The sequence below is a fragment of the Oryctolagus cuniculus genome, chromosome 3 (genome assembly GCF_051225735.1).
Source record: "Oryctolagus cuniculus isolate XC-2025 breed Fujian yellow rabbit chromosome 3, ASM5122573v1, whole genome shotgun sequence".
NCBI lineage: Eukaryota > Metazoa > Chordata > Mammalia > Lagomorpha > Leporidae > Oryctolagus > Oryctolagus cuniculus.
Window position 1 is genome coordinate 173,782,328 of NC_142869.1, and position 16,626 is coordinate 173,798,953.

The window sequence follows — 16,626 nt, forward strand, 5'->3', positions numbered from 1 at the left end:
TGCCACAGGCAGAGGCTTAGCCTACTACACCACAGTGTTGCTCCCCAGTGTTGACACTTCTACTGTGATGTGTTCCACTAATTTAAGTAGAAATGTATCCATTCCAAGACAATTCTGATTGTCATTCTGTTCTTCCACTTCAGTCTTTTTGCCTTTCCCTATGTGTCATCTTTAGCTGTCTCTCTAAGACTCATCAGAACACTATTATTACTTACCCTCCGGAAGAGGCATCTTCATAAACTTTCTTCCTTGATCTTCTCATACAAAGAGCAACTCTTCATTCAAGGGATTCTGTCACTTAGAGAAACTGATTACAAGTGACCTGCAGTGTCCTGGTGGGTCACCAGATAAAGAGGAGACAGGTAACAGAGGAGGAGGAGGTTTGGTTAACACTTGGTTGTCATCTCTCTGCCTAAATGTGATTTATGTCTTGATTTTTTGAAAGGGTGAATACATCTCTCCCGCCTTTGTTAAAGGACACACTGCTGAACTCACTGGGCAAAAAGTACAAGAAGACTGCAGCCCAAATTGTTTTGCGTTTCAACGTTCAGCGAGGGGTGGTTGTCATTCCTAAAAGCTTTAATCCTGAAAGGATCAAAGAGAACTTTCAGGTAAGAGGATTGCTTTTGGAAATGTGAAAATATGGGTACGTTTCTTGCCTTTGCTTTCAGAGCATGTCCTATTTGGCTCACTAAGCAATTTGTAATGCTGTGTTGCTTTATTTTATACAACTGCCCATATCTTTGTATAATTCCCAGTACTTCATGGAACATTCTCTAGGATTGACCATATGCTAGGGCATAAAGAGAGCCTCAACAAATTCAAAAAAATTGAAACTATGCCATGCATCTTCTCAGACCATAGCACAGTGAAACTCAAAATCAACAATCCAAGAATTTCTACACTATATGCAAACATATGGAGAATGGACAACATGATCCTGAATGAACAGTGGGTCATCGAAGAAATCAAAAGTGAAATCAAAAGATTTCTAGAAACAAATAAAAAAGATAACACAACCTATCAAAACCTGTGGGACACAGCAAAAGCAGTGCTAAGAAGAAAGTTTATAGCAATTGGTGCCTACATCAAGAAGCTGGAAAGGAACCAAGCAAATGAACTCTCCATGCACCTCAAGGATTTAGAAAAACAGCAGCAAATCAAGCTCAAATCCAGATGGAGGAAAGAAATACTAAAGATTAGAGAAGAAATAAACAGAATTGAAACAAACAAACAAACAAAAAAAACAATACAAAAGATCAACAAAACCAGGAGCTGGTTCTTTGAAAAAATAAACAAAATCAACACACCATTGGCCCAACTAACCAAAAAAAGGAGAGAGAAGACCCAAATCAGTAAAATAAAAAATAGTAATGGAAATGTAACAACAGACACAACAGAAATAAAAAGAATCATCAGAAACCACTACAAAGAGATGTATGCTAACAAATTGGGGAACCTGGGGGAAATGGATAGATTCCTGGACACATACAACCTTCCTAAACTGAGCCATGAAGATATAGAAAATCTAAACAGACCCATAACCATGGAAGAAATTGAATCAGTAATAAACGCACTGCCGAAAAAGAAGAGCCCAGGACCGGATGGCTTCACCACCAAATTCTACCAGACAGTTAAAGAACAACTAACCCCGGTTCTTCTCAAATTATTCAAAACAATTGAAAGGGAGGGAATCCTCCCAAATTCTTTCTATGAAGCCAGCATCACCTTAATTCCTAAGCCCGGAAAAGACACAACAGAGAAAGAAAACTTCAGACCTATCTCACTGATGAACATAGATGCAAAAATACTTAACAAAATTCTGGCAAACAGAATCCAACTGCACATCAGAAAGATCATTCACCCGAACCAAGTGGGATTTATCCCTGGTATGCAGGGATGGTTCAATATTCAAAAGTCAATCAATGTAATACATCACATTATCTCAATAAATGCAGAGAAAGCATTTGACAAAATACAACACCCTTTCATGATGAAAACCCTAAGCAAATTGGGGTTAGAAGGAACATTCTTCAACACAATTAAGGCAGTCTATGATAAACCAATGGCCAGCATCATACTGAATGAGGAAAAGTTGGAGGCATTTCCATTGAAAACTGGCACCAGACAAGGATGCCCACTCTCACCATTGCTATTCAATATAGTCCTAGATGTGTTAGCCAGGGCCATCAGGCAAGAAAAAGAAATTAAAGGGATACAAATGGGAAAGGAGGAAGTTAAACTATCCCTATTTGCAGATGACATGATACTATATATAGGGGACCCAATAAATTCCTATAAGAGACTATTGGAACTCATAGAAGAATTTGGTAAAGTAGCAGGATACAAAGTCAATGCTTAGAAATCAACAGCCTTTGTATACACAGACAATGCCGTGGCCGAGGAAGAACTTCTAAGATCAATCCCATTCATAGTAGCCACAAAAACAACAAAGTACCTTGGAATAAATTTATCCAAGGATGTCAAAGACCTCTGTGATGAAAATTATAAAACACTAAAGAAAGAAATAGAAGACAACACAAAAAAATGGAAAAACCTGCCATGCTCATGGATTGGGAGAATCAGTATCATCAAAATGTCCATTCTCCCAAAAGCAATTTACAAGTTCAATGCAATACCAATCAAAATATCGAAGACATTCTTCTCAGATCTAGAAAAAATTATGCTGAAATTCATATGGAGAAACAGGAGACCGCAAATAGCTAAAGCAATCCTTTACAATAAAAACAAAGCCGTAGGCATCACAATTCCAGACTTCAAGACATACTACAGGGCAGTTATAATCAGAACAGCCTGGTACTGGTACAAAAACAGATGGATAGACCAATGGAACAGAATAGAAACACCAGAGATCAATCCAAACATCTATAACCAACTCATATTCGACAAAGGACCTAAAACCAACCCCTGGAACAAGGACAGCCTCTTCAACAAATGGTGCTGGGAAAACTCGATGTCCATATGTCGAAGTATGAAGCAAGACCCCTATCTTACACCTTATACAAAAATCCACTCAACATGGATCAAAGAACTAGAGATATGCCACAATACCATGAAACTAATTGAGAGCATAGGGGAAACCCTTCAAGACATTGGAACTGGCGAAGAATTTCTGGAGAAGACCCCAGAGGCACAGGTAATCAAAGATAAAATAAACAAATGGTATTACCTCAAATTGAAAAGTTTCTTTACAGCAAAGGAAACAGGAAAGTGAAGAGGCAACCAACAGAATGGGAGACGTGATTCACAAACTACACAACAGATAAAGGATTAACAACTAGAATTTATAAAATGATCAAAAAACACCACAAAATCAAAACAAACAACCCAATAAAAAATGGGCCAAGGACCTTAACAGACATTTTTCAAAAGAGGAAATCCAAATGGCCAACAGACACATGAAAAAATGTTCAGGATCCCTAGCCATCAGGGAAATGCAAATCAAAACCACAGTGAGGTTTCACCTCACTCCGGTTAGAATGGCTTACATACAGAAATCAACCAACAACAGATGCTGGCAAGGGTGTGGGGAAAAAGGGACACTAATCCACTGTTGGTGGGAATGCAAGCTGGTAAAGCCACTATGGAAGACAGTTTGGAGAGTCCTCAGAAACCTGTATATAGTCCTACCACAGTACCCAGCCATCCCACTCCTTGGAATTTACCCAAATGGAATTAAAGGGGAAAAAAAGATCCATTTACACCTCAATATTTGTTGCAGCTCAATTCACAATAGCTAAGACATGGAATCAACCTAAATGTCCATCAACAGATGACTGGATAAAGAAATTATGGGATATGTACTCTATGGAACACTATACAGCAGTAAAAAAACAATGTAATAAGGTCATTTGCAACAAAATGGAGGAATCTGGAAAATATCATGCTGAGTGAAATAAGCCAGTCCAAAAAGGATAAATATCATATGTTCTCCCTGATCGATGGCAACTAAACCAGCATCTAAAAGGAAACCATTGAAGTGAAATGGACACTATGAGAGACAATGACATGATCAGCCCTTGTCTAGACTGTTGAGGAACAACTTACTATTTTATTCCTTTTAGTATTTTTTGTTGTTGTGTTGTTGCTCTGTTTGTTCTACTTAATGCCACTGGCTGAACTCTGTAATCAATACACCATTATTCTTAGGCGTTTAAAATTAACAGAAAAGTGATCTCTGTTAAATAGGAGTGGGAATAAGAGAGGGAGGAGATATATAGGTTGGCACATGCTCACTCGGACTTACCTCCAATGGTAGAGCTAGAAATGTGCCAGGGGATTTCAACTCAATCTTATCAAGGAGGCATGTACCAATGCCAGCTCACTTGGTAAAGTGATAAGTATAAGTACATAACTGATCAAAAAGATAGGGTAAGTGTTGAAGAGAAGTCACAAATAAGACCAGTGTATGCAAATAAGGATAGAATTAAAAGGGAGAGAATGATCCTGGGGGGAAGCAGGACACACAGCAGACTCATAGAATGGCAAACGCCCCAAACAGCACTCCGGCCTCAGAATCAACCCTTGAGGCATTCGGATCTGGCTAAAAGGCCCATGAGAGTCTCACAGGCATGGAAAGCCATGACACGGTGGCAAAAACAACCTAAATGAAAGATCCTGGTGAACAAGACCCCAGTGGAAGGAACAGGCCATCAAGGGAGGCGCCTTTCTCTGAAGGGAGGAAGGAACCTCCACTGTGATACGGCCTTGACTAAACAAGTTCAGAGTTGGTGAACTCAAGCGGCTTCCATAGCCTAAACAGCTCATGGCAAGAGCCTCGGGTGATTGCTGATGTCATAAATAAGAGTGCCAATTGTTAAATCAACAACGGGAGTCAATGAGTACAGGCTCCCCACGTAGGATCTCTGTCCTTAATGTGTTTTACTATGAAACTTAAAAACAACACTACTAGTCGAACAATACCCTATACCTTGTGTGGTTGTGAGTGCAGCCTGTTGAAATCCTTGCTTAGTATATACTAAGTTGATCTTCTGTATATGAAGGTAATTGAAAATGAAACTCAGTGAAGGGCGGGATGGGAGAGGGAGTGGGAGAGGGGAGGGCAGTGGGAGGGAGGGAGGTTGTGGGGGGGCCACAACAATACAAAAGTTGCACTTTGTAAATTCACATTTATTAAATAGAAAAAGAAAAAAGAAAAAAAATCCCGAGTACTTGGGGATTGATTTGCTGCTTGTTATTCATCTCCCTTCAATCTTCTTCCCCTTCTCTGTTGACTCTGGACACTCTCTACTCATTTCTACACAACAGAAATGTATAAGGTTCGACATTCATTATAAACTATCTCCTTTCTCAATGACTCTAGTAAAATTTGGAAACAAATTTGAAAATTATTACAAAAGATCACTTAGACTTCATGAATGTTAATTGTCTTTATTTCTACTACATGTAATTTGTGACCAGCATTGTTTCTTCCAGCTGAGAAAAGAAGGAAATAGACTACAGAGTAATTAATTACCACTAGACTAAATTCTAGGTATTTTACAAATAGAAAAGTAACAGTTCATGGAGGGAGGCACCAAGATGGTGGAATAGAGAGGGAGCTTACTGCTGTAGTCTAGGGGAAGATAGTTAAAAAATGGTGGAGTGCAATCTCAGGGAAGAATTGGAGAGAAAACAGCAGAGGAAGCTCCATGCAAGTTAGAGGAACACTGTGTACCTAATGTGGAGGCTGTGGATGGACACAACACAGGACCCCAGCAGCTAAGAACCATTCTCCCAGCACCAGCTTTGGAGAATGAGGTGAGACCAGACTGCAGCAGCCCAAACCACTGGTGATAAAGCCACAGGAAGAAAATGGCATGAGTCTGGCTTGGAGCCCTGTGAAGGACAGTATACGTGTCAATCTAGAGGAAAAGGCCGGGGGCACATTTCTCTCTCTCCCTGACTGCCTGGCACTGGTTTCCTGTAACTAGCCAAGAGAGGCAGGCGCCACTTTGGACACACATAACAGCTGTGCCAGCTGTTACATATGTATGAACATTGTAGTCAAACTCTCCACAGTAAAAGGTAAAGAAAAATCGTAAAATACGCATGCAAGAAACACCAGATTACTTTCAGAGTATCTCCAATTAGACTCCCAGCTGACTTATGACACCCAGCAAGCAGCTGAGAGGGAACACCTGAGTCAGACTGGAAGAATTAAGAGAGGGCTGGGTGCTTGGGACTGCGGCAGCCTGTGTTCTGGGACTGTGAAAACCCTGGGGCTGCTTGTGAAGGCACAGGGTGTGGCTGGGTCTTCGGACAGTCACTGTGGGTGGCTCCACACACTGGAGGCTCCTTGACTCCTGATGCAGGTCATTGCTGTGGGATCCGTGCTCACACCAAGGATTGCACAGAGCTTTTGTGTGGTTCTTGTGGCAGCACAGATGAATATTCTATTTACTGGGGCCAGCACACAGACATTGTTCTCCTTGGAGGAGTGGAGGTAAGCGTGAGACCACGCCAACAGAACTAAACCTCCACTCAGGAAAAAAAAAAAAAAAAAGATTTACTGCACCCAATTTGGGAGACACCTTGGATACCCCCCTCACCCTGGAGTACTGAACAGAGCTCTCTGGCCACACCCAGCACATGACGGCGTATTCACTAAAAGAGCAGACAATCCACTAATCCACAGAGGCATAGTCCAAAGATAAAAGCCACCACATGGAAAAATAATAAACTAGCAAGTATCTCCACAAATGCCTGAAAATAAATGCAGCAACTCAAGAAACAATAAGGAAGACCAAATGACACCTCCAAAGGAACACAACAGCACTTCAATACTAGAATGTAAAGATGAAGAGATTAAAGAAATGCCAGAAACAGAATTCAAAAAATTGATTTTAAGATTACTTAGAAGTAATCATAAGGAAATCCATGAACAAAAAAAATTCAACCAACATGAAAGAATATTTTTCTCATGAAATTGAGATTTTAAAGAGAAATCAAAATGGCATTTTGGAAATGAAGAATTCAATTGAACAAATAAAAAATGTGGTAGAAAGCTTTAACAACAGAATTGGTGAGGCAGAAGAAAGAATCTCTGGAAATTTTACAGTCAGACCAAAAAAAAAAAAAAAAGAATAAATTAGAAAACTAAAAAACAGTGTCAAAGATCTATGGGATACTATCAAACACTCAACATACAGGTCTTAGGAGTTCCTGAACGCATAGAAAGAGAGAATGGATTAGAAGGCTTTTTTGGTGAAATAATTACAGTAAACTTCCCTAATTTGGAAAAACAAAGGGATGCCCAAGTACAAGAAACACATAGAATTCCTAATAGACATGACCAAGAAATCTCTTCACCACAACACATTGTAGTCAAACTCTCTACAGTAAAACATAAAGAAAAGATTTTAAAATATGCATGAGAGAAACACTAGATTACTTTCAGAGGATCTCCAATTAGACACACAGCTGACTTCTCATCAGAAACCCTACAGGCTAGAAGAGAATGGCATGATATATTCCAAAGCTTAAGAGAAAAGAAACTGTTAGCCTAGAATACTGTATCCTGCAAAACTGTCATTTATGAATGAAGCTGAAATAAAGACCTTCCATAAGAAACAGAAATTGAAAGAATTTGTCACCATATCCAGCCTTACAAAATATGCTTAAGGATGGTGCTACACACAGAAACACAGAAACATGGTTATCACTATGAAAGAAGGTGACAGCAGAAAATCTCCCAATAAAAGTCAAAAGGAAATCCAAAGTATACAATAGGAATATTTATGGAAAAATGGCAGGGCCAAGTCGTTACTTTTCAATAGTCATCTTGAATGTAAATGGCCTCAATTCTCCAATTAAAAGTGTGGGGAGCAACCCGGACTAGACTAAGTTACTGGAATTAAGACTTATTCTATGCATCTGCTCTCCCACAATATGGCACTGGGAGAGAAGAAAACAGCTTCTACACAGCTGCCTCTTGCCAACTTGAGTGCTGACCTCCAGGAGCTGATCCTGCTCCTGATTGGAGGAGAGCAGCGTGCTCGGCGTGTGGGCAGCCGAGTTAGGATTGGCGGAGGAGGACTATAAAAGAGGAGAGAGACGGCATGCACCAGGAACATCTAAGAGGAACATCTAAGGGGAACACCTGTGCAGCCCCCGAGAGAGCCGGCCGGCGGTGTGCTGCTCCCCTGCGGAAGTGGGGAAAATGGCCAGGGGGAACCGCCCTTCCACGGAGGTGGAAGGGACAGTAGCCAACCTGGGAAGAACCAGCAGCAAACCCGGGGAGGGCCGAGCAGACGAAAGAACAGCGCAGGGTCCTGTGTCGTTCCTCCACGAAGAGGGGGAGCGACAAAAAGATACAGACTGATTGGATGGATTAAAAAATAAGACCCAAATCTATTTGCTGCCTATAAAAAAAACACATCTCACCAACAAAGATACATGCAGACTAAAAATGAAAGGATGGAAAAATATATTCCATGCTAACAGGAACCAAAAAAGAGCTGGTGTAGCCATCTTAATATCAGACAAAATAGACTTTAACACAAAAACTGTTAAAAGAGACAAGGAATGGCACTATGCAATGACTAAGGGATCAATCAACAGGAAGGTGTGACTATAATAAATGTATGCACGCCTAATTACAGGACACCTGGCTATTTAAAAGAAATGATAATGGATCTAAAGGGAGACATAGACTCCCATACAGTAGTAATGGGTGACTTTAGTTCTCAGTAAAAAAAATAAGAATTGGGAATAGGAGAGGATAGAGGAAGTAGTTTAGGAGTAAGGGGTGGGAGAGTGGGAACAGTGGGAAGAATCACTACCACTGTGTTCCTAAAGTTGTATTTATGAAATGCATGAAGTTCATATACCTTAAATAAAGTGTTTCTGGTGGAAAAAGAACCACAAAGGCAATAAATAAATAAAAATTAAAAATAAGAAAAAGCTACAGACAGCTGAGCCACTGGGCTGACTCCTAAGAAAAAGCTACCCCTGGCACAGAAAAGAAAGAAGTACCATGCAAAATTAGTCAGTTATTCATTAGTTAAAAATTTAAATTTCAAAGTATGTTATGTGTTCACCCCACTCATAATTAAAGAGAAATAAATATGGAATTGTGTTTGTTCCCTCATATAGAAAAATAATGAAAATGTTTGATAATATTTGAGAAAACAGGCACTTTCATATACTATGGTTGGACACATTAATTGGTATAAGGTTTAGAGTAGTAGGGGATCATTTTTTCAGTCCCATCAATATTCAAATGCACTTATCCATTGGCCCAGCAGTTTTATTCTGTAAATGTATTTGCACACATATGCATACATACAGGTTTATTTGTTTCAGCTTCATAATTCTTTACAATCTGGAAGTAAACTTCAATAGGATTTTGTAATAGAAAATCTGAGATATTTGTACATGAAAATGCTGTACAGATAATTAAAAACATGACATGGGAAGATATACATGAAATTTAGGTAACTGTATTTTCAGAGATTGTCTGATATCCTGTGACAGAATGCAAATCAAACTCAAGCAATGAAAAAGTGACATAAATCCTTGGCTCACAGAAATGTACAGTCCATGGGTAGATCGGACATAGCTGGACATAGGTACTCAGATGCTTTATAAAGGGACTTTATTCACTCCCTCCTTCCCTCTCCCTGTCTCTTTCTGTCTTCTGGACAAAAACATCCCTAATAGCTCCATGCTAGTCAGTTGCTCACACTCTGTAAATGATCACAGATAGACTTCTTTTTTTTTCTCCACCTAGTGGATCTGTTTGTCACATACCGTTCCTCCTCAGCACAAGAATAGGGGTAGAAGGACAGGGAACATATCAGGGTATCCTACTCACTAGACAGAGTGACCCACAAGGGGTCAACTGGGGATTACCAGAGAGAAAGCATTGATCTATCACTGATAGAAGTCTATCTGTAGGGCGGCGTCATGGCTCACTTGGCTGATCCTCTGCCTGCAGCGCTGGCACCCTGGGTTCTAGTCCCAGTTGGGGCACCGGATTCTGTCCCAGTTGCTCCTCTTCCAGTCCAGCTCTCTGCTGTGGCCCGGGAGTGCAGTGGAGGATGGCCCAAGTCCTTGGGCCCTGCACCCGCATGGGAGACCAGGAGGAAGCACCTGGTTCCTGGCTTCGGATCAGCGCGGTGTGCTGGCCACAGCACGCTGGCCGCAGCAGCCATTGCGGGGTGAACCAACGGAAAAAGGAAGACCTTTCTCTCTGTCTCTCTCTCTCACTGTCCACTCTGCCTATAAAAAAAAAAAAAGACATACAGATTTAAAAGGAAAATGGTAGTGCAAATCACAGCCAATTCTCACTCATCAGTCTATAGACTGTAACCATCAGTTTTGTTGAGTATGAAAACAAAGAGCTACACAATAGAAGATTATGCTCTCTTAGAGCTGAGGTAAATTAAACTTTTGGAAATGTGTTAAAGCAATAGTAAATATCAACAAAACAAAGGGAAAGGATAAAACTAAATATTTTGACTATAAAAAACAGTAAAAATTATATAATAAAAAGTTAAGCTAAACTGTCAGCTTAAAAAATAAAAACTAAATAAAAATGAAGAAAACTATTAAGAAAGAGCTAGAATATTTCAAAAGTTAAAACAACAAAGCAAAAGCATCAAATTATACCACCCCTGTCCATCTGTGTTGTATCATAGACCTCTGTTTGGGAAGAGTTTAAATCTTGGCTCACTCTGCCTTTCTCCACCACTGCTCTTCTGATAATTCTTAGTGAATTCAGTATCCACACAAATAGTTAGTTCTCTTTGCCTGACAATTCCTTGGTCACATATTGATCTAGTACTATATATTTCATCCACTAATTCCCATGATTATCCCATGGAAATTACAATCATTATCACCTAATAATTCCTCCATGACCTCTTTGTGTCACCTAGAATTTGGACTCGCTCTCTGGGCCTTCTCCTTGCCCTTCGCGATCTGGTGCAGTTCTGTGGAAGGAAGGGGCACGCCTCACCCCCAGTGAAACATGGGATACATGTTGCTTAGGAGAAGGTTTCAACAGAGATAACCTAGTGGAGAAAGGAAGGGCTGGAGTAGGGGAGGGAGGTGGAGGGAAGCGAGACCAATTCTACACCTGTGGGGGCAGCAGCTGCTTTGGGTGGGCACTTTCAGGGAAGAAGAATCCCAGCAGGCCCAGGCCAGTCGATGACCGCTCACACCAGCTCATCTGCTACTCTGGCAGCAGGGTAGTCAGCAATAGCTGAGCCTGGTAGCCTTGGCTGGATGAGTCACAGACCAAAAGTTCCATCTGCTCTGAAGTCGCTGGAAGGTGTTGAAGTTTCTCTTCTCCATCTTGAATTTTTTTACCTTCTTTTCCTTCCCTCCATCAAATTCATCATCCCAGGCATCAACCATGCTCTGGGTCAGGGCCAGCCTGCTGTCTTCAGTAGCATCCCTGCTGACTGCAGACACTTCCCCATCCCATGTCAAAACTTTTTTACCATAAGCTCTATCTGATGAACATTTGAGCAACTCCTGAACCACATCGGATTTTTGCTTTCTGTTCCAGCAACATTCCCCTCTTCTTGAAATATTTACTGGGAGGGGAAACTGCAAGAGAGTTAGGCTTTGAGAGGAGGATCAGGAGTTCAGCTTAGTAATATGAGGTTCTCACTCACTCATGATAATTTGTGCCATGAATATAAGATAAAAACATTGAAAACTGATCCACATAAACCAAGGAAAAGCACCACTTGCTATTCTTACAGTTAATATTGCAGCACTGGGTTAAGTCCCAACACCTCCACGTATGGCCCAGTTTCTTGCCAGTGCACCCAGGAAGGCAGTAGAAGATGACCCAAGTACTTGAGTCTCTGCAACCAGTGTGAGTCCAGGTTGGAGTTCCTGGATCCTGGCCTTGCCTTAGCCCAACCATTTGGGGAGTGAACCAGAAGACTGAAGAGCTGTTTGTCTCTGTCTCTGCCTCTTTCTTGGTTTCTCTGCCTTTCAAATAAATAAATAAATTATTTTAAAACCCCAAGGAAAAATAATGTATAGAAATAATGTAGGGAGAGGAATTAGTAAATGACCTGAAAATTTAAACCAAAATTTATGAAAAGAATTGTATTTCCTTTATTCTCAACAAAATGTTACATTTGCATATGAGCATTAACAGAAAAAACAAAGTGAATCAGTGTTGATTTTCTAAAATTATTTGAAAAATTATACATGTCCTTCATTTTACAGCTTTTTAAAAAATGCTTTGCCTCTAGATTTTCTTTAATTTTTTAAAATATTTATTTATTTGAAAGTTAGAGCTACACAAAGAGAAGAAGAGGTGGGGGGGGTCTTCCACCCGCTAGCTCACTCCTGAATTGGCCTCAATGGCTGGAACTGCGCCTATCCAAAGCCAGGAGCTTCTTCTGGATCTCCCACATGGGTGCAAGGACAAGCACTAGGGCCATCTTCCACTGCTTTCCCAGGCTATAGCTGAGAGCTGGATCTGAAGTGGAGCAGCCATATAGGATGCCAGCACTTCAGGCAGCAGCTTTACCCACTATTCCATGGCACCAGCCCCTCACAAGGAGTTTTACAGAATGATAATAAACAGAATAATTCTCATGGAAAAGTTGGAAAGTGTCATCTAAAAGAGATTTCTAATCCTTTGATTTTTTTCAAATCATATCATTTAGCTGTGTCTAACAAAGTAGATTTAAACTATGTTGGATTCTTACTTGAAAATTATTGTGCCTGTAATTAAAACAAGTTTCCAGCATCACTGTCACTGACTCCATGAAGTCCTGCATCCTTGTAGGATTTGCAACTTCACGTTGCCTTTTGGTCCCACTGCCCACCTGGCTGGATTCAAAGGATAGCACGTATGTTAAGCAAAAAGAAAGTTTAAGGATTCATTTGTGAGTGATTGGCTCATTCAGGACTATGATTATGTTATGAAAATTTTTGTTCTATACATAATATCATAAATGCAAGTACTTGGACAGTAAACCAAATAAAAGGGTTCCCTGAAAATAGCACTTGAAAGCAATCCATGGAGAAATGATCAAGCAAATCATTGTGAATGTTACACCTCATTGTGAATACCATGGTAAATGAATAAAGTAAGCCCATGTATTTCATGGAAAACATCCTGAGTTAGTAGGTAAACACTATGGATTAATGAAGATGAGTTAAAAGTACTGCCTCTTCCTCTTAATGTGTTTAATATGTGTGTGGGGGGGGGAACACTTGTGAAGGGAAGTAAGCCTGGGAACCTCCTTTTTTTTTAAAAAAAAGTGTACTCCTTTATTACACAGGATATTTTAAAACATACAAAGGAAGAGCCAGATGAAACAATACACAGGGCGAGGTCTGGAAGGGTCCCGAGCTACAGGAGGTTTCGTCCCTGTGAAGTTGGGATGGGATCCTCATGCACGCCTAGCTGGAAACTCAGGGTTTCTCACCATTCATTCCATGCGTGTCTGTGTGCTTCTGTTGGGTCTGCTTCTTTACACAGACCACATAGCTATGCACTACTCAGATAATTAAACTTTACACATCATCAAATATATTAAAAGTTAAAGGTTAGAAAGATAAAAGTATACAGTAAGAGAAGGCAAATTATCAGCAGATAAGGCAAATGCTAAAAATATAAATAAGTGGAAATATAATCAAAATGTTTAAAAAGGACAATTATAAAAGTATAGTATGGTGCCTGGCACTGTGGCTCACTAGGTTAATACTCCGCCTGCGGCGCTGGCATCCCATATGGGTGCTGGGTTCTAGTCCCGGATGCTCCTCTTCCAGTCCAGCTCTCTGCTGTGGCCCAGGAAGGCAGTGGAGGATAGCCCAAGTGCTAGGGCGCCTGCACCCATGTGGGAGACCAGGAAAAAGCACCTGGCTCCTGGCTTCGGATCAGCGCAGTGCTGGCCATGGCGGCCATTTGGGGGATGAACCAACGGAAGGAAGACCTTTCTCTCTGTCTCTCTCTCTCACTGTCTGTAACTCTACCTGTCAAATAAATAAATAAAATCTTAAAAAAAAATTATAGAGTACATACAAAGTATTTGAGTATATTTTTAAAAAAGAAAATGGAGTTAAAAAGGCAGCCAAGACACTGAAAATGATGAGAGAAAGGATTTCAGGATGAAGCAAAGAAAATTAAAAGTTAAAAATAAGCAAATTTAGAAACTGGGAAATATTTCTTTTAAAAGGTATAAGAAGGGAGGCTGCACTGCAGCTCAGTAGGCTAATCCTCCGCCTTGCAGCACCGGCACACCAGGTTCTAGTCCCGGTCTGGGTGCCGGATTCTGTTGCGGTTGCCCTTCTTCCAGGCCAGCTCTCTGCTGTGGCCAGGGAGTGCAGTGGAGGATGGCCCAAGTGCTTGGGCCCTGCACCCCATGGGAGACCAGGAGAAGCACCTGGCTCCTGCCTCTGGATCAGCGCGGTGCACCAGCCACAGGGCGCCAGCCGCGGCGGCCATTGGAGGGTGAACCAACGGCAAAGGAAGACCTTTCTCTCTGTCTCTCTCACTGTCCACTCTGCCTGTCAAAAAAATTTTTAAAAAGTATAAGAAGGCAGTGGTCAAGATTCAAAAACTCAGCATCTTATACAGAAATAATAATGATTCTTCACACTGGAATTTCAAGCGAGTTCCTGAACATCTGCTGTTTGACAGAGCATTTGGAATGTCTTACAAAAATGTTCTCAGCAGGATTATCTCAGAGATGAAGGGTTGAGCAGAATGTCAAGCCCTGCTTCCCCTGGTGGCTCCAACAGCAGCCCCAGCCTTCTCAGGCACCTGTGGAGACGCTCCTATACCTGAGGAGGGCGCCCTCTGCTGGCCATACTCTCTCACCCCAAGCTTAACCCTTCCACCATCAAAAATGTTTTGTTCTGATTGTTTCAGATCTTTGACTTTTCTCTCACTGAAGAAGAAATGAAGGACATTGAAGCTTTGAATAAAAATGTTCGATATGTGGAACTGCTCATGTAAGTTTTGGGGGATTGTTCATCAGAAATTTCCCAGTGGCCAACAGGGCTCCTACACACCCTGACCCATGTGTCCACAGAAAATGCAGGCTCAAGGATAGTGGGTTGCATGTTCTGAATATTAAACACGCCTGGGTGAGATATGTACATGTGGGGAGAAGAGTATGGGCAACAGAGGGACTGAGTGGGACTGGAGAATGATCCATGAAATTGTCAGTGACTTGGGTACCGGCATAGCTGTGTGACTTTTAGAGTGAATTTCTCCCTCTGGGGTTGTTTTGGCAGGTGGCGTGACCATCCAGAATATCCATTCCATGACGACTACTGACTTCAGGGAATGTCTGCACAGACTGTTCCTCCCCCTTAGTGCCCAGACCCTGAGATGCATGGTTCCCACAGAGGTGGGCATGAAACGGGCTGTATAATCCTCAGACCAAGTGTTAACTGAATCACACTTTTTCCTGATATAAGTGACTTTGATTTAGCTAGATTGAAGAAAAAAATGTTCAAATCAGATTAAATAATTATTTGGAAATTATCAGGTAATATTTTGTTGATCAATGTCTTCTAAGTCCCAGACTGAAAAACATCATGCTTTAAACAAGATTTCAAAAGCAACATACAAAGACAGTAACTCATAAAGCTGGATACCGCCATCAGTACTTAGTTCTTTAGCAGTTAACAGGACAACAGAGAGGGAAGAGAGCTGGCAGGTGCTGGCAGTAGCCTAGTAATGCCCCAGAGACAGTTGAGATCAATGTTTGCCCTAACAACAAGGATTGATTTACTGCACCTTGAGTACACACAGAGGGATAAGTGCAGAAAAGTCTTAGAGCATCATGAATATACCAATAGCCAGCAAAGCACTCAGGATATCGTTGCTATTTTTGTTTCCATCCAATTTGTGTTTTTGTAGCTTTTATCCAACTTGAAGGATGGATTATTACTGGTTCCCTCTTGCATCCCTTCCAGGGCCTGAGATCTCACACAACAAGTGACCCACACTGGCTCTTTCTTATCATCCTCCATGAAGTGTCTTAAGACAAAAAAAACCCACACAAATAAACTATATATCATGAAATTGGTCCAAAATTGCTGTTTTAAAAGAAAATCTTTTTAAAAAAGGCTTTTAAAAGAAGATAATTTGTAAAATTATTGTACTTAGGACTAAGTGCGTTATTTAGATTGCTATGTGAAATTTGAGAAAGTAGCAAGTTGAAAAGCAGATTGGTAATTTTACTATACATAAACTTTTGAAAAGTGAGTAAAAATATTAGAATTCAGCAATAGAGACCCAGCTATTTACAATTCACCGAGAGAGATGTGTATTTTATTTGTAATAAGTACTCACAGTTTTCAGCAATTATATTTTTTCAAGGTCAGTTGTTTATTTATCACCTTCAGTGCTGAAGACATATATTTTGAGAATTTACCACTGTAAATGCTTTTATGTATACTCTTTGTTTTGCCTGATGCTAATATAAACACCTACAGTGCTGTCTTAGGAAAATATTTTTTTTCTGCCACATGAATTTCCATTCATTCTCTAAGGTAGGGGGATTTGATTCAGTGAAAGGGCCTTTGGTTGAGCCTGCACTGTCAATTTATTATTGGGAGGAGAGGTTAAGGGGTACCACACTGCAAGAGCAGAAAGCTGAGTCCTGACCC

General features: G+C 40.8%; 1 protein-coding gene across 1 annotated transcript in view; it reads left to right on the forward strand.

Moving 5' to 3' along the window:
• The window catches only part of LOC100343388 (aldo-keto reductase family 1 member D1), a 65,913-nt gene extending 50,411 nt beyond the window's left edge, over positions 1 to 15,502 (forward strand). The window contains exons 7-9 of the mRNA XM_051849851.3: positions 446 to 611; positions 14,876 to 14,958; positions 15,244 to 15,502. Coding sequence (XP_051705811.1) covers positions 446 to 611; positions 14,876 to 14,958; positions 15,244 to 15,286 — 292 coding nt within the window. The 3' untranslated portion in view covers positions 15,287 to 15,502. The remainder of the gene's footprint in view (positions 1 to 445; positions 612 to 14,875; positions 14,959 to 15,243) is intronic.
• Positions 15,503 to 16,626: the final 1,124 nt, after the last annotated feature.